This window comes from Microtus ochrogaster, linkage group LG1 (assembly GCF_000317375.1).
Source record: "Microtus ochrogaster isolate Prairie Vole_2 linkage group LG1, MicOch1.0, whole genome shotgun sequence".
NCBI lineage: Eukaryota > Metazoa > Chordata > Mammalia > Rodentia > Cricetidae > Microtus > Microtus ochrogaster.
The window spans coordinates 43,410,003-43,432,272 of NC_022027.1; the positions used below are offsets into that span (position 1 = coordinate 43,410,003).

The 22,270-nt window shown below is 38.9% G+C and overlaps 1 protein-coding gene across 6 annotated transcripts in view; it reads right to left on the reverse strand.

The window, feature by feature from the left end:
- Ankrd17 (ankyrin repeat domain 17) overlaps window positions 1-22,270 on the reverse strand; it is a 152,953-nt gene that overhangs the window by 17,705 nt on the left and 112,978 nt on the right. For all 6 annotated transcript variants that reach the window (XM_026785104.1, XM_026785099.1, XM_026785102.1 and 3 more), the window contains 8 exons: window positions 21,686-21,861; window positions 20,666-20,828; window positions 17,881-17,976; window positions 16,267-16,383; window positions 6,744-6,915; window positions 4,881-5,328; window positions 4,142-4,297; window positions 2,066-2,215 (listed from right to left, as the gene is read on the reverse strand). In XM_026785104.1, the coding sequence (XP_026640905.1) occupies window positions 2,066-2,215; window positions 4,142-4,297; window positions 4,881-5,328; window positions 6,744-6,915; window positions 16,267-16,383; window positions 17,881-17,976; window positions 20,666-20,828; window positions 21,686-21,861 (1,478 nt within the window). The remainder of the gene's footprint in view (window positions 1-2,065; window positions 2,216-4,141; window positions 4,298-4,880; window positions 5,329-6,743; window positions 6,916-16,266; window positions 16,384-17,880; window positions 17,977-20,665; window positions 20,829-21,685; window positions 21,862-22,270) is intronic.

A 22,270-nucleotide genomic window follows, 5' to 3' on the forward strand; every position in this document is an offset into this window, starting at 1 on the left:
AGCCATCTTTCTTGCCAAAGTACCTTCTTTCCAAAACACACTTAAAATGGCTATAGGCATAGCTTCTTATAGCCTATGTCTTAAGCTCTCATCTTTATTCTAAGAATATTACAGCAGACACATTTGATGAGTTTTTCAAGTTAAATATTTATGTTAGATTTAAACTATATTAATAAGTTCAAACTCTAAGAATACCATCTCAAAGAACAAAATTTCAAATGTACAATTGAAAGAAAATAACTCCCTGCTTAAATTATGCTAGACATTAGTTGGGTGTGGAGGCTCATGACTTTAATACAAGCACTTGGATCTCTGTGAGTTCAGCCTAGTCTACAGAGCAAGTTCCACGACAGCCAGGAACAGTTTCTCTGTAGAGAGAAACCTGTCTCAAAAAACTAGAACAAAAAGTGTTAGCCATTTACTAATCCAGGTTCAGAACAAATTTTTAAGATTATTTCAAAATTCCCTAATAACACCTAAAACATGTCACAAGAATGCATTAATTAGAAAACGGACTAGGAATAATTATATTTCTATTTCCAACTCCCCACCCCCCCTTTGAGATAAAGTCTCACTACATAACCATGGCTGTCCTGGAACTCACTATGAAGACCAGGCTAGCCTCAAAACTTAAGAGATCTGCCTGCTTCTGCTGAGATTAAAGATATGTGGTACAATTCTCATAGTTATTATCGTTAAAAACATAAAGTCAGGGGAGATGTCTCAATGAGTAAGAGTGCTTGATGAACAAAGGATTAAAACATGAGTTTGATTGGGGGAGGGATATGGGAGGCGGTGGCGGGGAAGAGACAGAAATCTTTAATAAATAAACAATAATAATAATAATAATAATAAAAAACATGAGTTTGAATATCTGACACATAAAAGCTAGGTATAGCCAGCATGTCAATAACCTCAAAATTACTTACGGAAGGATCCTGGCAATTCTCTATCCAGTCAGAATAGCCTAAACATCAAGCTTCCAAGCTTCAGATTTACTGAGGGGTACTATCTCAAGGGATAAGACACAGTGACAGAGCATGAGAGAAGAAATTCTTCTCTGGTCTCTGCAGTGTGAGCATACATAAAAACTCCAGATATCCAGACCCTGTCCCATCCCCCGACTTCGCCCATCCCCGTGGAGATCTTTCCATTGGTAAAGTACTTGTCTTGCATGCATAGAAACTGTATGACCTTAAAACACATTAGAATAAAAAGCTAGGCATGGTGTCTGCATTCTTGTGATCTGAATAGTGGGAAGGTGGAGGTATGTAGATCATTTGGGCTCAAGAGCCTGCTATGTATACCTACATAGCAAGTTCGAGGCCATTCTGAGGTTCTCCCCACCCAAAACAGAGAATGGAAGGGGGTGGGGTCCTCGAGAGACGGTCTTATGGTTAAGAGCATATACTGCTCTTGCAGAGGACTCAAATTCAGTTTCCCAAACACATGTCCGGTAGCCTATTACTCCAGTTCCAGAATATCTGAAGTCTTTAACCTCCGAAGACATACAAACACAACTTAGAAATTAAAACCAACAAAACATGGTAAAGTACATTAGAAATCAGTACCCAAGGTTGATGTCTGCCATTCACAAGCATTCAGATATACTTGCACTCCCAACACTCACTCACTCTCTCTCTCTCTGACTCTGAGTGTAACTGGCACCCATAATCTCACAGGGAGTGGCACTATGAGGAGGTATGGCTTTGTTGGAGTGGATACGAACTTGCTAAAGTAGTGTGTCAGTGTGGGGAAGGGCTTTGAGGTTTCCCGTGCTCAAGATACCATCCAGTCTCAGTTGACTTCCCATTGCCCACAGCAGAAGTCAGACTCACAGGTACTTCTCACCATAATGATAATGGACTGAACCTCTGAACCACCCCAATTAGATGTTTTCCTTCACAAGAAGTTGCTAAGATCATGGTATCTCTTCACAACATGAAAATAGAGGGACAGACACACACACACACACAAATCAAACACAAAATGCTACTAAAATGGTTCCATTCCACTGAGTTACAATACAATAAAACAGAAAGAAAATGTAGAAATAAAGCGTTGCCTTATAGTTATTATCCGATCTCCAGTTTTGTCCTTCTGCTTATCAATATCTATGTGTGCACCAGTAAATTCCCGAATAGCATTGATATTACAGCCACCTCTTCCAATCACTCTAGATATCACAGTTGATGGAACAGATACTTTCTTTGACCTGTTTAAAAATTACAAAGATAAATTAATAAAGACAAATTACTATCAGTGGTTATAATGAAAATAAGAAATTAAAAATTAAGGTACTTTACTATAAATGAAGAACAGACTATTGCAAAGTAAGCTTATATTCATCCTTTTGTTTTTTTTTTTAAAAAATTCAGCAAATATAGAAATTCATTATGTAGCTGTGGGCTAGCTTGAAAAGGCAATCTTGATCTGCCTCAAAATGAGAAGCCAAGGACAATGACACTGGGTTTTGATCCTACTACATGAACTGGCTTTGTGGGAGCCTAGTCTGTTTGGATGCTCACCTTCCTAGACCTGGATGGAGGGGGGAGGACCTTGGACTTCCCACAGGGCAGGAAACCCTGACTGCTCTTAGGACAGGAGGGGGGAGGGGAGTGTGGGGAAGGGGGGAGGAGGGAGAGGAGGGGAGCGGGGAGGAGAGTAGGGGGGAGGGAAATGGGAGGTGGAAATTTTTTCAATAAAAAAAAGTGCTGGAAATAAAGGGTGTACCACCACACCCAGCTTTTTATTTATTCTTAATCCTGAAAAACCAACAAAAGGCCCTATTAGTGATAGCACTCTGGAAGCAGAAGTAGGTGGATCTCTCTGAGCTACAGGGTAGCCTGATCTACTCAGGGAAATGCTGTCTTAGCCTAACTTTTCATCTTGTGGTTTGCTTTCTTGACTATCATCCTATTATATTCCTGCAACATATGTAGATGTGCACGCTGCCACTGCAAATTCTGGTGGTGCAAATTAACAGGGAGCTTCAATGGAGCTAATTTAGTCTAAAGTCTCAAGAAATGCTTCTTTTAGGCACTTTTCCTGCTTAACTTATTTATATCTAATGTATTATCTCAAAAAATATAAAAATTCTGTTTCCCTGAATTATTTAGAAGCATATAATTGATTATCTAGACATAAAAATTCACGAAGTCATGTGTGGAAAAAAGAAAAGCCTACTAGAAATTAAAAGGAAAAAAAAATTACCTAGGTTAGCCTGCCAAGTGCTGGGAGTTGGTGGCAAGAGGATCAGTACTTATTCAAGGTCACCCTCATCTCTACGTTGAAATCAAGACCTGTTTGGGCTGTTTAGACTGTCTCATTCCATAACCTAGATTGGCTTCCAAATCAACCAATCTTCCTGCCACCAACTCTCATGTACTTGGATCACAGGCAAAAAAAAAATTATGCCTCACTTTGCAAAATTACAAGGATGTTTTACATTTTATTTGGGGGGGGTATGCATGCATCAGGAATACATGTGAAGGTCACAGGACAACCTGGAAAAGCTGGTTTAATTTAGGTGTATCTATAGGATTGTATTGCATGTGTGTGCAGGTGCCTGAGGAGGCCAGAAAAGGGTGTCCAATCCCCTCAAGATAGGGTTCCAGGAAACCGTGAGCTGTCCCGTATGGGTGCTGGGAACTGAATTCAGGTACTTTGGAAGAATAGTAAGCAGTTTTAATTTTGTTTGTTTTTTATGAACAAATGAGGACCTTAAAAAGCCCAGGCTGGTCTCAAACTGAGGGTAACATTAAACTCCGGTTCTCCTGCTCACACTACCCAAGAGCTAAGATTACAGGCATGGTCCATCAGGTCTGGCACATTTCTATTTTAAATCTTCACATTAGTGAAAGGTTCCCAGTATTTGGGAGGCAGAGGCAGGTGGAATTTTTGAGTTTGAGCAAGCCTGGTCAACCATAGTAAGTTCTAGGACAGTCAGAGCTACACAAAGGATTACAATGGGATGAAAGGCATCTACCACCACCGTACTTCTCACTTTAAAACACTGGCATTTTTAGCATGTGATACACAACAAGATTGTCTCTTGACCAGACTTAGTTTTGAAACATGAGTTCGTCTACAACTTCAGGAATGGTGGGAGGACTATAACTGTAAGCCAAGAATCACTCACCTCCTTACAACTTCCTTCCATCCTTCTTCCCTCTTTTGCCCACGCTTAGGACTTGCTACTGTTAACTTCCCATTTGGAGAAGAAAGAGGAGATGGACCAGACTTTGTGCAAGTTGACAGAGAATTACTGGTCCCTTCATTGACAGTCTCTGACAATCTTTAACAAAGGAGGGAAAGCACATTAATAATGAACAGACGCAGAAAAACTTAAATGATAAAGTTACACAGTTTATTGTTTAAGACCAATTAAAAGAAACGAATGAGGAATCTGCTCCTAACGTCTCTTCTAGTCAACATTTAATAACAAAGAGTCAGTTTCAAGAGTGTACCACACAGGGGTAAACTTAGCAGAGTAGAATCTTAACACTGAAACTAGACACCAATACCTTTTTCATTTTTGAGACAGGGTCTGGCTATATATACTCAAGTCAACAGTTAGCCCAACCTGGTTTTGAACCTGTGATTCTCTTGCTTCAGCCTCCCAAAGGCTGAAATGACAGGCATATACCACCACACCCAGCTTCACTTATCAAAACTTTTCATAAGCTAAGTTTAACAACAATCACAAAAAATTACATAGTAAAAATAATTTATTTTCTCAGCATAAAATCTAAACAACAGCTTAGTCTTTGTAGCATACAAAAATATTTACTAATTAATTTGTTTCAAAAAGAAAGAAAGAAAGAAAATTAGTGACAAGGTATTTAACATGACACCACTAAAAGGAACTTGGAACTAACTTTATAGATGCCTTGCCAGAAACGGATTTTCTCTCCTCCTTTGGAAATGAAACAAGAACAGAGGGCTGCTTCTTGCTGGTCACAGTGGTAGTGACCACAGCTGGAGAATGATTGTCACTCTTCCTGCTGCTGTTGCTGTTACTACTTTCATCACTGCAGCTGGAAATCCTCATATTGTCACTGTCCCCACTCTCGCTGGTACTGCTGCTCTTGGACTCTCCATTCACCTTCTCTGGCTGACTGTATGAAATTGGTAGTGGATCATCAAATATAATTTGAACATTTTCTGGATTAATTTTATTTTTCCGGTTTTTCCTCTTTGAACTGGTGGTAGTTATGGTGTTATTTCTTTTCCCATGGGAACCTGCCAAAGTAGTCCAGGTAGCAGATATCCCTATGGTGGTGGTGGTGGTGGCACTTGGAGGCTCTGTCAAGACCTCAGGTTCTTCTGTAAAAGCAGGAATATTAAGTTAGTCATACACTGATGAGATTGATACAGCAGAAAACTATAAAGAATATTTGGAAACAGCTTGGGAAATATAAACATGAATCATGTATTAAATTTTATAAAATTACTAACATAAATATAACAATGTTACTATATATAAAATGAAGACATTTTATAAGAAAAGAGTCAAGTATTTACATTTTATTACATATAATGTACACATTTACAAGTAAACATTTCAAAAAAAAAGAGGCGAAAGACTAGACTAACTGCAGGTACCCAAAAGTGTTACAAATCAAGAATGGAAGAAAATGTCCACAATCTAAGCTACCTGAAAGGTTGGGATAGAAAAATGTAGAGTATAAGGCTAGCACGAGCCAGATACAGCCAAAGTATCTCAAAACTACAAAACAATACAAAATACAAATCCAAAACCAAAATCTAAATAATAAATATTTCTAAGTTCACTGACAGGAATTTAAATAAAAACAAAACAGGGTTTTACTATATATTCAAGGCTAGCCTTGACTTTTCAGTAATTGACCTACCTCAGTCTCTGAATGCTAGGATTATAAATATGTACCACTACATTCAACTAAAATGTAAATATAATCATGATTACAATGAGCAGGAGTAGTCGTATTTTGCTTTTTTTTTTTTTTTGGTTTTTCGAGACAGGGTTTCTCTGTGGCTTTGGAGCCTGTCCTGGAGCTAGCTCTTGTAGACCAGGCTGGTCTCGAACTCACAGAGATCCGCCTGTCTCTGCCTCCCGAGTGCTGGGATTAAAGGCGTGTGCCACCATCGCCCGGCCGTATTTTGTTTTCTGAAATAGGATTTTATGCCTTTTAAGTCAGCCATTGACTGACTTTGTAGCCAAGGATACCCCTGAACTGCTGACCCTCCTGCTTTCTACTTCCCAAATGCTGGCATTACCAAAATGCACTGCCATGCTTACCTTAAGCTAATAATTGCTTTTTTAGTACAAAGAATTGTTTTCAAGACCCAGCACATGGCAGGCAACTGTTAATTTCCTGGAATTCTTTAAAAAAAAAAAAAATTATTGAGTCGGGCAGTGGTGGCAAAGGCCTTTAATCCCAGCACTCGGGAGGCAGAGGCAGGTAGAGCTGTGTGTTCGAAGCCAACCTGGTCTACAAGGCAAGTTCCAGAACAGGCAGGATTGTTTCACAGAGAAATCCTATTTTAAAAAATAAAACGAAAACAAACAAACAAAAAATTCTTGAGACAACCTCACCAAATTGTGTGTGCTGGTCTCAAACTCACTGCGTAGCCCACAGGTCCTTATCTTGTGACCCTTGCACCTCAGACTACTAAGTGATGGATTACACCTGCTAGGTGCAGCTGAGCATATGACTTCAACTGCAGTATTAAACTCGATGCTTGTCTGGAAAAAATACCTTCAACTTTAAGTTTTTCTTTTTCTTGGGCAGCTTGGAGTTCAAAGTTCTCCTTATTTTTGGCTTCAATTTCTTCTAATTTTCTTCTTTGTTCTTCCTTTTTCTTCCTTCTCTTCTCTTTTCGCTTTTCTCTTTTGGCAGCCAAGGCCAGCCTTCGGCTTTCTTCCCTTAACTGTAAAATAAGAGAAACACAACACTAGAGCTTACTTCGACTAAAAGTAGGCATATAACATGATTTATTACAAGGCAAATAGGAAACCATAAAATTCAAAGTCATTGGAGTCAACCGTACTTAACATACAGTAATGTGTGCACAGTGGTAGACACAGGTAGGACAGTCTCTGTGAGCTCTATGCCATTTTTAAAACATCAAGCTTCAAGGTTTTTTTTTTCTTGAATGTAAAAATAGAAAGTTTTGGATAACGGAAGTAGAAGAGGCAGCAGGTAATTAATAGGGATTGCGACACCACAATTCAAGTACATGCAGTAAACTGCAGAATGACTATTTTGTTCTATGTGCAAACAAAACTTATTTATTTATTTATTTTGGAGTCAAGAGTCTCACTAAGTAGCCGTGGCTTGGCTCTAACTCACTATGTAACCATAAAGCCCTCAAGCTCAGAGAAATCCACCTGCCTCTGCTTCCTGATTGTCAGAATAAAGATATGTGCCACCACAACTGACATATTTTTAAGCTGTATATGATTATGTACACTCCTAATCTCAACATCATGCCGAAGCAAGAAGATCTTGAACTCAAGGATTGCTAACAGTGAGTCTGGTGCTGGTATAGGCTACACCGCAAGCTCTGTCTCAAAAGAAAAGCCTAGAATATAGTTCAGTGATGGAGTACTCGCCTAACATGCACAAGGCCCCAGAACTAGTCCCCATTATCATAAAAACTAAACAAAAGCTTATCTGATTTTAATGAGTAAATAATAAAGGCACATGATTTCTACAGTCACTTAAAATTTTAAAGTTAGGGTTAGAGAGAGTTCAGGGGCTGAGAGCTTTTACTGCTCTGGCAAAGATCTGAAATGGGTTCCAGGAACCCTTATTTGATGGTTCAATCTAATACCTTCAGCCTCTCAAAAAAGCAACACACAGCACGCACGCGCGCATGCACACACATACACAACCTTCTTTCAGGCCCATAAGCATTCTGAATCTGTGTATTTTATATGTACTTCAAATAAAAGCCTATGAAAACAATGGTAGTTAGTATATAGAAGAAAAAAAGTCACAGTATCCTACTGAGACTGAGGCAAAATAGAAAGACAAGGGGGATTATAAAGGCACCAGGAAGAAGGTGAGCCCATCAATGACAGGGGTTAAAGTCTCCTCTCACCTGAGAATTGAGACTTTCATCATGACTAACATTTTCTATGAATACTACTCATATAGAAAAATATTGTTGGTTTTTCTTTGGCTAGGAGAAGGGTTGAAACAGAGTGTCTCTGCCAAGAATGTCCTGGAACTCACTTTGTAGACCAGACTGGCCTTGAATTCACTGAACCGCCTGTCTCTGCTTCCCAAGTGCAGGGAATAAAGGCCTGTGCCTAGCAAGACATAATATTGTTATGGTGAACATTATGTTTAAAAATTTAAAATTATTGTGCTTAAGAGAATCATAAAACAAATGCCTCTATCCTGTAAGTCCCACTTGCCCAAAGAAAGATAAGTTCCTGGAATGCTGAGGGTTGTTCTTGTAATTGCCTAATCTTGTACAAACCACGTTTTCACTTTTGTAAACAAGCTTGCTTGCCTCAGATGGAGCACGGGCAGGAAGTGTGCCTAATTACACATTAGTAGGCAGAATACATGCCAGTGTGTGTTCTTGTCTCTGATTGCATGAAGGCAGGAAGTATATCGCCTTGTTAATTTTGCCTTTATAAACCCCTATTATAATTCAGAACTGCACACACACACACACACACACACACACACACACACACACACACACACCCTTTTTCATTTTTCAAGACAGGGTTTCTCTATGTAACAGTCCTAGCTGTCCTGAAACTAGCTCTGTAGACTAGGCTGGCCTCAAACTCACACGTCCACCTTCCTCAGCCGTCTAAGTCTTATGTTGTTGCTGCTTTTGTTTTATGAGACAGGGTTTCCCAGTAGCTGTGGAGTCAGTCCCGGACCTTGCTCTACAAACCAGGCTGGCATCGAACTCACAAAGATTCACCTGCCTCTTCCTCCGAAGTACTGGGATTAAAAGCGTGAACCACGACGACCCGGTCAGATCTGCATACTGAGAGTACGCTCTAGAGCAGTTCTGGTGACTGGCACCAGTATGTGAATAATGCCTCTTCTTTGGTAAAATGCATTCATAGTCACACTGGTCAATTTCTGAATGAACCAAGACTCTTAACAATGTAAATTTTTTTTTTGGTTTTTGTTTTTTTTTTTTCCGAGACAGGGTTTCTCTGTAGCTTTGGAGCCTGTCCTGGAACTCCCTTGGTAGACCAGGCTGGCCTCGAACTCACAGAGATCCGCCTGCCTCTGCCTCCCGAGTGCTGGGATTACAGGCGTGCGCCACCACCGCCCGGCTATCTCTGGTTTTTGTTTGTTTTTCAAGACAATGTTTCTCTGTGTATCTTTGGCTGTCCTGGAACTCACTTTGTAGACCAGGCTGGCCTCAAACTCACACAGATCCACCTTCCTCTGCCTCCTGAGTGCTGGACTTAAAAACATGTGCCACTACTTCTGGCTTTTTTTTTTTTTTTTTAAAAAAAAGACCAATACATTTCGAGGCTTGAAATATATGACATTGAGTATATTAGGAACTTCATTACTCCTAAGTGTTTTTTTCAAGAAATTCCAGAAGTAAGACTCTTAACTTTTTCTAGAAAGAAGATCTGACTTCAATCTCTTCATGAACCACTTTATCATCTTATTTAGGTTCCTTAACAAACCTTTGAACATAGTATCTTCAAGGTGCAGAAACAAGTGTGATTCTTGAGAAGCCCACATCTAAAGTCTTAGCTATGTCCTAGTATTCCACAACTAACTCCACTGTGAAGTTTCTGCATCCCATAAGCCTCTCCACCGATGCAATAATCTGAATCAGACCAAATCAAACCGAATTAGAAAAAGCCCATGGATACAAATGCTCCCAGATGGCTTTCCAGTTTCCAAGAGAGGAGACGGAAGAGGAAGACCAGAAAACCATGTGTTTGTTCTCGACGGGGGGGGGCGGGGCCGCTTAAATATACTGTGGGAGTGGTCTTAAGCATCTCTGTGGAGGGGTCATCGTTCGAAAGGCTCTCTCAGGCGTGGAGTCTGGACTGAGGGCAACTCCCAGAGGAGGGGGCTTGGGAGGAAACTTCTACCTGAACATTCCAGACTCCTTAGATATATGAATGCCAGGGGCTGTGGTTTGGCCTTAACCCAAACACAATGCATACTGGTTGGTCCTGAAATTCTCTTCTGTAGTGTATCTAAAAATATTTCACTTTGGTAGAAACCTCTAAAAGAATAATGTAACTAACCTCTAGGGATGCTTCTGTGCCCATTGATGCAGACAAAGTCAGTTCTCCAAGCATACACAAAATCAAAGCCCCCCACTTTGGTCTTTAACTCTTAGCAATCCTCTGTCTCCTCATTTGGTTGTACTGAAATCCTTTCCCCCCTTTAGTTCTGCGTACCAAGGCCTTGTGCTTCTGGGAGCACTCTGTACTGTTCCAGCCCCATGGTCTTTTACTTTTGTCAGAAACTGTCCTACCTTTTCATATATCTCTTAACTGGAATGCCCAGCTCAACACAAGGCTTTACTGTCTGGGGTTAGGAACTATCATTACTTTTGTTTGGGAAATCTCAAATTTTGTTTTGTTGTTGTTTTGTGTTTTTTTTTTTTTCCTTGTGAAAGGTTTTCTGTGTAACAGCTCTGGCTACCCTGGAACTCAAGAGATTCACCTGCCTCCACCTCTCTCCACCTCCAGAGTGCTGGAGGCTTATGTCACCACTGCCTGACATAAACTTTGTTTTGAAAAGAGAAGCAGGTATGGAACATACACATGGTAGAAACTGCATGGTAGAAAAGGTACAGAACCCTTTCAAAGCTTTTGGTCTCCTACAAGTACACAGCTCCAACTGCTACTCTCTGTTGGTGCAAGACTTCAGTAGAGTCCTAAGGCTCCAACCAGAGAGAGGTTCCAGAGTTCAGCAGCCTCAATATAAGCAATCTAAGGCCACTACTAGATGACAAAAGAGTGGAGAAACTGCAACAAATTAGTGAGTCTAGAAGAAAGGATGAACTGAGTAGGGGACTTGCCACATTCCAGCCTAAGCAGTCACTAGTCATCCTAAAAAACAATGTTCCAATCTCAAGTCCTAGGAAGGAGGACTGTGTTTCCTGTCTGGTTCCAACATGAGGCAGGTAAGTGTTGAAGGAAGAGAAGGACTGAATTTAAGGGTGTTTAAAATTTAAAAGAGTTTCTCTGTATAGTCCTGGCTGTCTTGGAACTTTGTAGACCATGTTGGCCTCAAAGGTACAGAAATCTGCCTGCCTCTGCCTCCCAAGGGCTGGGATTAAAGGTATGGGTCACCACCCGCCAACTCCACCCCCCAAAATTCTTAAAATGCATTGAATATTCCCCTATGCTACAGTAAATATTATCTGTATACTCTTAGCACTCCAGATATGGAGGCAAGAGGCTTTGATCACCACTATCACCCCCATAAGCCTTTCCACAAACATAAAGTGAAGAGAAGTAAAAGAAAAATTTAAAAGTCTCTTTTACTTAGAATTTCTTTTTGCTTGTTTCCTTGAAATAGGATTTTTGATGTAAGAAATTTATTAAAGTTTTATGAAATGTTAAGAAAAAGTGTTGGAAGAAAAAAAGAAGGTAGAAAGAAAATGATCCACGTGAGATTAAACTAAAAATATAGTGTTATAACTACTGATCTGTATTAAAGGGCTAAAAAATCATTCTTGTTATCTAAAAGGGATGGAGTCTCCAAGCACGTCAACACCACTAAAACGCTAAGATGCATAAATCCCTTCTATAAAATGGAATGATACTGCCACACAACCTCAGACAATGCAAATGACAGGCAAACAGTTATTTTATTGAGTTGTTTGGGGAAAAAAGAAAAACTTCTGTGTAAGTCCAGTCCAGTTGCAGTTTGGGAAGATGGCTTTCAATCTAAAATTACAATAGCTGACTATTGTAATAGTAAAGGTGTGGAACTCACAGAAACAAAAAAAGTTGAGTGATTATCAATGATGGCAGGTTTCAGCAATAATAATACTTTAAAGTATTTAAAGTGAAACCTGTCAGGGTGGAATTTTCTTTTTCTAGATACAATTATTTCTTGGTACGCATGATGTGAATTAGAATGCAGTAAAAAATAGCAAAATGACAGTATAAAGTAAATATTGATAGGCAGGATGCTGGCCAAAGAGTTGAAGGTGCAATTGAAAAGGGAGTGAAGCAAAAAGGAATAATCAATCACATGGTACATGTGTTGAGATTATGACTCTGATTTGTTTACAAATAAAAGTTTATGAAAGGGGCTGGCTGTACATACACACCAACAAAGTTAAAAAAATTCGGGAAATTTACAGAGAAAGAAGTATCCAGGTGGTGAGACCCAACTCAATAAACTATATATATGTACACAGTGTCAAGTACAAAACCCAATTGCTAATATCCTACAAAAACAAGCAATTTAGTCTCACCTTAAATCCTCTTGTCTTAGACTCCCACATGCTAGGACTGTAAGTATTAGTCATCTGTAGACTACTCAACCACATGACTTAAAAGCAGCATTTACCAATCACCAAGAGGGAACACAAGTATTAGAAATGTATCTGTATGATTCCATTTACTAAAAAGTAAATGCACAATCATGCACATATGCATAAATACTTATTTGTTGGATGAAAGCCAACCAGAAATAATTTACTGAGCATTACCATTCTATAGCACATCCATTCTACTAGTGGAGAGAGCTAAGTTAGGAATGGAGCAGTCAGACACGGAGGCACACACCTGTACTCATAGCACTTATGAAGCATAAGTGCTAGAAATCAGGAAATCAAGGAGAGTTTTGGCTACAGAACAGTGCAGAGGACAGCCTGGGCTACACGAGACCTTATCTAATAAACAAAATGGATGTTCAAAACGGAAAAGGGAAGCAGGGCAGTGGTGGCACATGTCTTACATCCCAGCACTTGGAGGCAGAGGATCCATCTCTGAGTTCAAGGCAAGCCTGGTCTCTAGCATGAGTCCCAGGACAGCCTGAACTACATAGAGAAACCATGTCTCAAGTCCCTCTTCCCCACCCCCTCAAAAACACTGAAGAGGGAAGAGAGGAAGGTAGAATGGAAGGAAACACTAGGGCATCTAAGAGTATTCAAGAAGATGCAGGATGAGTAGAACAGATCTATAATGAAATTTTAACTGTAATTTATTTTTAGAGACATGTCCACGTGAATAGGTAACCCTTGGTTATGCAGACCAGGCTGCCACAATTCCATAGAAAACCCACCTCAAATCCACCAGCCCTGCTTTCCAAGTACCTGGATTAAAAACGAGTGTACACCGAACTTTGTAAACTATTTTACAGAAGACGGGAATGCTGGCATCCCTTCAATCTCTGCACTTAGGAGACAGAAGCAGGGAGCACTCCATGAATTCAAACCAGCCTGGTCTACATAGTGAGTTTGAGGACAACCAAGGTTGTGTAGTTAGACCCTGACCAAAACAAACAAACAAACAAACAAACAAACTAAAAAAAAACAAATTTTAAAACATGTAAAGAGGGTCAAGGAATAGTGGGAATAGGCAGATTTTACAATTCCTTACTATTAAATACTTATATACATTAGGTTTTTAATCTTTGCTATACTTAGTTTTTACTCATTTTACAGTTTAAACTGAACATATTATTGTAATAGCTAATAAATGATGAATAATTTTTTCCTTTTTGTCCTTTTATTGCTGTTTGGTGGGGATATGGACTGAAGGTGTGACCTACCATGACAATCTGTCTTAAGCTGTTTCTTAGATGAACAGTTTACAGATATCATAGGTATAAAAAAGTACTTAAGATAAACAAATTTGTATCTTGGCTACAGAATATTGTTGGATCTGTAAAACAGTTTTTTATACCTCCTGATACTTTAAAATAAAAACTTAAGTAGCCAGGCATTGATAGTGCATGCCTTTAATCCCAGCAATCGGAGAGGAAGAAGCAGGAGGATCTCTGAGTTTGAGGTCAGCCTGGTCTACAAGAGCCAGTTCCAGGATAGCCAGAGATACATAGAGAAAGCCTGCCTCAAAATAAATAAACAAATAAATAAATATTTAGCATGCATGATTATGCATAAAAATTAATAAAGGAAGGATGTTATGCTCAATTAAGAGGGTAGGTGTGGTCAGTAGTTCAGAACTCGCTGTGCATGCAGAAGGGCAAGTTCAATACCCAGCACCAAAAAGGAGGAAAGGATATCTGAGTGTAATTACGTTTACCAAGACTGAGAACAACACCACACACTAGTGTTATGCGGGGCATTAACATATTAGATGACAGCAAACTTTAAAAGCACGTAAAGATGACTGAAGATACATGCAAAATGATAACAACCTTGGACTGATCAAGGTCTTGGGGGAAGAAAGAAATATTAAACATTAATACACTTCTGAGAAGAAAATTGGTTCTCCCAGAAAACTGGAGCACAGCAGTGAACCAGGCACCTTTTGCAAGCTAGATAAGCCGTGTACCACTCATCGGTTCCTACCTTCATTTTGACTTTTTCCTTAAATTATGTATGCAGTGTTCTATCTGCATGTATGCCTGCAGGTTGGGCATGGACACCAGATCTCATTAGGGATGGTAAGGAGCTACCAGGTGGTTGCGGACAAATCAACCCAGGTCCTCTGGAAGAGCAGCCAGTGCTCTTAACCACCAAGTCATCTTTCCAGCACCTCATTTTGGCTTTTTAAAGACAAGAGTCATTAACACCTACAGAGGCCCAAAAATGTGAGCCTATTTCCACCTCGTCTGAAGATCAGAGTTTCAACTTGCTCAAAGTTGTTGCCATTTCACCCTGATGAAAGGTCAGAGTTGGAACTTAATTCTATTCCTTCAAGGTCATTATCTGTTTCTACCTCAAACAAAGGTCCCACCTAGATTTAAACCAAAGAGTTCTAGTCTCTCAAAGTTACTGTCAACCAATGTGGCTTATGTGCAGACCTTATATTTCAAGAATAAAGAAGTTGATCTGTTTCTACCAAACAAAAGTCATAAGAGCCAACAAAGTTTCTACTTCCTTAGGGAGGTAACAATGGATTCCTCCAGGGAGCAGTTTGACTCCAGAATGTTTTGGTCTAGTGTATAAGTATTACTTGTCTTTAATCTAGCAAGAGAATGTTTAACTATGAATGTAGCCCACAATCTTCAAGTGCTCTGTTCAATTCCTTTTGTCATTTTAATGGAATTTTTACCTTACCTTTTGGAGTTGGGGTTATTTTAAGCAAATAAAAATTAAACATGGGCAATTTCAGTATCCACAGGAACTCCCTCTTGATGCTATCCCAAAGCTTATGTTTGTTAATTTCACTCATATCTTCGTTCTCTTATATTTCTAATCCCCATATCTCTACCAAATGGTATACAAGTGGTATACTTGTCAAAACTGGTCCCCGACAAGCACCCACAGCAGGTAGTTCGAAAATGCTTGTAACTACAGCTCCAGGGCCTCTGATGCCTTCTGGCTTGTGCAGGCACCTGATACATGAGGATATACACACAAGAAAAACAAATCTTAAAAAACAAAAAGGTTGACAGAAGAATTTAGATCTAATTATTTTCCTGTTACAATGACTATTTCTGAGACAACCTGGGTTATACAGGTAGTGAGAATAAATAGGCAAAACGGGGAGTAAAGAAAAAGCCAGGGATTCCCAGGAATTTTACTGTTTGAAAAAGAAGCATGCAAGATGAGTTTTCCGTCAAGCTGCTCAAGTCGAAAACTTACCTGAGCCTGAATCAGGATAATCTAGAGTTTTAAATCAGCCTAGGCTACATACATACCACATTCAAGGCTGGCCTAGGATCTATACACTGTCTTATAAAACAAAAAACCCACCAAATGCCCAACTACTCCAACCCAATACATACATTAAATGCTCTGAGTGACTGTGTTATACTACCCACCTGTGCCTTGCAGTAGATATGGTTGTCTCTGAAAAATTTATTTGTAATCAAGTCTAGGGTTGTGGTTAAGAATTAAGATAACTTTTAACTGAAATAAAGATAAAATCTAGATAGAATGTATGCCTTCTTTCAGATCAATGTGATCCCTGTAATAAAATTTTATTAAGATTACAATTTTTTTTTTTACTTTCCCCCTGCGGTACTAGAAATCAAATATGGTTAAGTGCATGATCACTATGATAAGTAATGCATGTTAATAGAGAAGGAAACCAAATACCACGGAGACGATACATGTAGGAGAGAAACAGCAAAATGATAAAGAATGGGCTCCATGTAAAATCTTCATTACCTTTTCCAGGTCTAGCTCCTCCAGCAGTATGCTGGCATTCTTGTTTGCTTCAGCAGCCTGCCTGTCTTTGGCTTGTACTATTGACTCCATACAAAGATGACACTTCTTTAACATCTCCTGCAATGACAAGTTGGAGACATTTCCACCACATTTACTCAGACTCTGAAAAACATAATCTTCATTAAAGTACTTAAAAATGAACATTAGGCCAGGGGTTTGGGGAGGGGTTTATTTGGGAAGAAGTGATAATGTAGATAACAAACTGTACATTTCCAAAAGAAACAAAAACAAAAAAACGTAAGAGCTTCCCATTTTCAAATACACACTTAAAATATAGAAATCAAGCATATTCCATACGCACAGTGTACATAAAAACGTAAGCAAAACAATCATGAATAATATAAATAAATCAAAAAAGCATTCAACATAACTACAATAAATTTTTTCCTACAAATGAGGTCAATATCAACAGATATATGTAAAGCATATACAGGGGGTGTTTAAACTTGGTGATTTCAATCTCAAAATAAAGAGCATAGGAATATTCCTTTAATTATAAGTATCAGTAAAAAACATTAGGTGGTGGCACACACCTTACCTCCAGCACTCGGGAAGCAGAGGCAGGCAGATCTCTAAGTATGAGAATAGCCGCAGATACACTCTGTCTTGAAAAACCAAAAAGCGCCCAGTGGTGGTGGTGGCACACGCCTTTAATCCCAGCACTCGGAAGGCAGAGGCAGGTGGATCTCTGTGAGTTCGAGGCCAGCCTGGGTCTATAAGAGCTACAGGACAAGCTCCAAAGCCTGTCTCGAAAAACCAAAAAGCAAATAGTATTTTCTCCAGGTGCGATAGTGGTAGTTGTAGGCAGATTTTTGAATTAAGATTAATACAGTCTACAAATTGAGTTAAGGACATCAAGTCCTATACAGAGAAACTCTGTCTTGAAAATCTAAAATAAAATAAATTTTAATCAACCTCAACAACAAAAAAAAAAAAACAGCCACAAACATCCAAAGTAAGGCAAGACAATGAGTTAGAAAGGGAAGCTGATTAATTATCATGCAACATTATTTACATTTGTTGGCCTTTTCATTTCCAAAGGAATATGGGTACGTATACACACACACACACACACACACACACACACACACACGTAACAAGCACAAAATGATAGTGAAAGATAGCTATTAGATCTCTAATCAGACTTATTTTTTTCTTTGCTACATCTGCCATAATTCAAGTAAAAAAATGTTGGATAGGATCTGGAAGAGAATATAGGTCCTGGAGCAAGCCAAGAATACATGACATCGGCCAGACAGCGGTGGCGCTCGCATTTAATCCCAGCACTTGGGAGGCAGAGACGGGGATCTCTCTGAGTTTCAGGACAGCTAGGGCTGTTACACAGAGAAACCCTGTCTCAAAAAACAAAACAAAACAAAAACAATAAAATAATACATTACAAATCTAGGTAAATCTTTTTAAAAGTTCATAAATATTAAACAAAACTGTTATACAGTACACTTTATGACTCATGCCGAGTTTATTGGCACAAAAGTTGTATTAACCAAAAGAAATTCTAGCTTATATTTAAGGTGAATTTGAGCAATACGTTACCTTATCGGTGATGGTTGCTATATACCGCATGCATTCAGAATCTGATGGGAACTGATTGACTTCTTTGACCAAGTAGCGTACCACCTTCACATGACCCTAAAAATAGATACCACCAAATGCAAGTTGCCAGTCATGCAAGACAAGTACCTTTATCTGCTAAGCCATTTTGCCCAATCTGTTTGAGGTATTTCCTTATCTCCCCTCTTTTTTGTAGTCCTGACTGTCCTGGAAGTTACTACAGACAGACCAGGTGGTTTTCCAGCTCATCTCTGCAAGCTTCTTTCTCCACTGGAGTTAAAGTACTCATTATGCTGAGGCCAGTCTTGAACCTGTTCTGTGAGGGACTACCCCAGCCTCCAAAATAATGAAATGCAGATGTAAAAAAATGGAGTTCTCTCTTTCTTTTAATTTGTATTAATTTGTTTTATTTTTTTAAAGTCTTTAAATGAATACTTACAGTCTTTAAAATACCTCTAGGCCACAACTCATACAGCACCCTCTCCAATAAAATTCATTGAAAAGAAAGAGAGGAAGGGAGAAGAGATGTAGGAACACAGGAAGCTGCTGGACTTGATAGCCTATTCCTGTAATACCAGTACTTGCTAAAAATTGATAACAATAACATAGGACTTCAGAAGGATTATAGAACTTAAAACAACCTCTGGATGACATCCAATAAAATGGGAACAGTTTAAGAGGAGATTTAAACTACACAAAGAACAAAGCTGTGAGAACAAACATGAGCACTCTGTTGCTGACAGAGGTCAGCAGACAGGATGTAAGACAAAGATCAAGCAACAACACGATTTTTCCATTAGGGATTCACCGTGGAAGGTGAACTCTAAACATGCTATACTGAAAAGCAGACCAGTCAAGAGAATACTAACACAGTGGAGCAGCAAGGAAAGGCTAACTTGTTTGATGACTCAGCTAATATGCTTAGAGAATGAACCACTGAGAAAGACTAGATTTGAATGCTGAAGGGAAAAAGCAAGTGGCTATGTAGTCCATGATAACCAGAAGCAAAGTGAAACAAAGAACAAGAGTCAGTAACTGGAGTGGTGGTACACACCTTTAGTTCCAGCACAGGAAGTAGAGGCAGGCAGAACTTTATGAGTTTGAGACCAGACTGGTATACATAGCTAGCTGTAGGCTAGCCAACACTACAGAAAGACCCTGTTTCCAGATGAGAAAAACCAGACTAAAGCCCAAAAATCATCAGCAACAAAATAAGAACAAGAATCAGAAAGGATGAGAGAAAGAGCATGTCTTGTAACTTATATACTAAAAACAGCCCAGGATTTACCATGTACAAGGTATTTCCTGAATACTAGCTGTCTGTGTTGTCAGGATTAAGTCCACTGTCTCACGCACACCAGACAAGCACTCTCTTGTTAAGCTATATCCCTAATGAAGGATTTTTTTTTAACGTAGTGCAATCTAAAATGTTTTAATACAATTTAAAAAAATTATATAGATGTATCTCCACTAGAAGGACAGAGGAAGAATGTCTAAAGGTTCAAGCCCCATCTTATATAGTGACTTTCAAAACAGCACAGACCAAGAAATTGTGTCTCTACAAAAGTAAACAAATATAGTTCTTGAAATAAGTATCAGATTAGGCTAAAACCGAATTAAGTTATCAGTGTGTGCTAAAGCAAATATTTAATCAACACACACAGCTCCATGCAACAGCACTGCAGAGGATAATTTAAAATTCTTATTTCTAGTTCTAACACTAATTTTTCAATAAACTATTAATAGTGAGATTTTCTTTGATTTATTATTCCCTAATATTTAAAACCAAAAATAAGGTCATGCTTCTTGTTGCACACCGTTAGTCCCACTTCTCTAGAGGCAAGATTAACATCAAGTTCCAAGCCAGTCAAAACTGCATAGTGAGATCCTGTCTCAAAGTCAAGACAAAAGACCCAAACCAAGCAACAACAAGCAAAAGCCCCAATAAATAAATAAAATCAATGATAAAATGAAACCTAGTTTATTTTATAATGGTAATTTAAGAAAACATCTAAACATTAAAAGTGTAACTAGATTTTGAATGTGAACCTTAGGTGTATGTGGTAATTTGTAAGTGGCCTCCATAAACCCATAAGGAGTGGCACTATTAAGAGGTGTGGCCTTGGAGGATGTGTGTCACTGTGGAGATGGGCTCTGAGGTCTCATATATGCTCCAGTCCTACCCAGTGTCAAAAGTTGACTTCCCGTTGCCTGCAGATAAAGACGTAGAATGCTAAGTTCTTTCTCTAGCTCCATGTCTGCCTGCATGCCATGACATTCAACCATGATGATAAAGGACTAAATCTCGGAAATGTAAGCCACCCAATTAAATATTTTCCTTTAAGAGATGCCATGGTCATGGTGTCTCTTCACAGCACTAAAAATCCCAAGTTTTATTTTACTTATTGAGCATGCGTATGTCCGTAATATATGAATATGGGAGCCTATGCCAGAAATGCATTTTGTAGAGGTTATAGGATAACTTTGTGGAGTTGGTTCTCTTTTTACCATTGTGTAAGTTCCAGGGTTCACAAGTTGCCAGGCTTGTATATCATGTAGTTTTACCAACTGAGCCATCTGGCTGGCCATCCTAGAAGATCTTCTTAAAGGATTCCTTAATTTTGATGTCCAATATGAATTACATTCACAGAATTTCAGAAATACTAGATCTATTTGGTTTGCCAGTAGAGTATTTCATTTGCACACAGTATTACTAAAATGAACACTAAGCCAAGCTCTCCCCAGCACAGATCAGCACGTGTGCTACCTTTCTGAATGCGGCCATGAGAGGTGTTATCTTGCGGTTATCTGCTGCATCTACATCTGCACCTGCTTGCACCAGTAGCTGAACCACATCTAGGTGTCCACCATTTGCTGCTAGCCACAGCGGAGTATTCCCCTTCTTGTTACGCACATCGATATGAGCTCCCCTGGAAACGAATGACAGACAGCACTTTCTTACATGAGATGAAATGATAGGGACAGCAGTAGGAAAAAAAAAAAATCAATACTCAAGTATGAATGCATTTTTTTTAAGAATTGTATTAGAGAATTTCTATCTATTACTATCAAATTAAATATATATATATATTCAATATATGTTTCCCTTATTTACAAATGACTGTGTAACTTTGAATTCCAACTCAGATATTTTGTATCCACGTATTTACAGTACACAGGGGGGAAAAGCTTTAGTGTCCAGTTTAGACTCAGAATCAAGTATTAGGTATGTGGGATGCCTACAAAAAATTTAAGATTTTATTTTATTGGTTTATCAAGACCGGGTTTCTCTGTAGCTTTGGAGCCTATCCTGAAACTAGCTCTTGTAGACCAGACTGGCCTCCAACTCACAGAGATCCACCTGCCTCTGCCTTCTGACTGCTGGGATTAAAGGTATATGTCACCACTGCCCCGCTAAGATTTTATTTTATTTTAAGATATAGTCAACCCTGGCTGTCCTGGAATTCACTATATGGACCAGACCAGTCTCTAAATCAGAGATCTACCTGCCTCTGTCCCCTAAGAGCTGCGATTAAAGGCATGAGCCACTCGCTAGTTAGTCACTGACAAGCATTTTTCTTAAAACCTAGCAGGCAGCTACTAAATAACTAAAAGTAACAGTTGCCCTTCATCCTGATACTGAATAGTTACTAACAACTTAGAGACTAAAGCAGTGTAAGAACAGAAACATAGGTTACAGAATTACATTTTATTTTGTACACAGTGAGAGTGCCCAGGAAATGATTAGCACTTATATTCACAAACAAAGGATATGCTCATAACATACCTGCCAATAAGAAGTTCACAAAATTTATAATGCCCTTTATCTGCGGCTATGGTTAAAGCTGTATCTCTTGAGGAGGGCACTGGAGGGGCATTAACATCAGCACCTTTGTCCAAAAGAACTCGGCCCACCTCTGCATACCCACCAGAGGCCGCTTCCATTAGTGGTGTAAGGCCAGTCTAGATTTAATGGAAAATAAATAAATAAAAAAAAAAAACAATAAAAAAAAAACTATGGAAGAGACCAGAAATAGCCAAAATGTTAACAATCTCGGGAGCAACATGGTATAGTTTCAACAGATTCATAAATTTATACTGACAGTTGTTGTGAGTTATATTTAATTAAAACATTTATTTACCTAAAATCAGAGGTATGGTGAAAAGAATTTGAATAAGATCCAAGTCCAATGATGTGAATAACAGTACATGTTTCCTGTCCTTTCAAAATAATCGCATTGTTTTCAGCTAATTAGCCTATCAATAATAATTTAAAAAGCATATGCCCAAGTATTTTCATACCATATAGTAGATTAATGTGATAGAAAGTCATAAAATCATAACTTCTACAATACACCTGTTCTTTCATGTC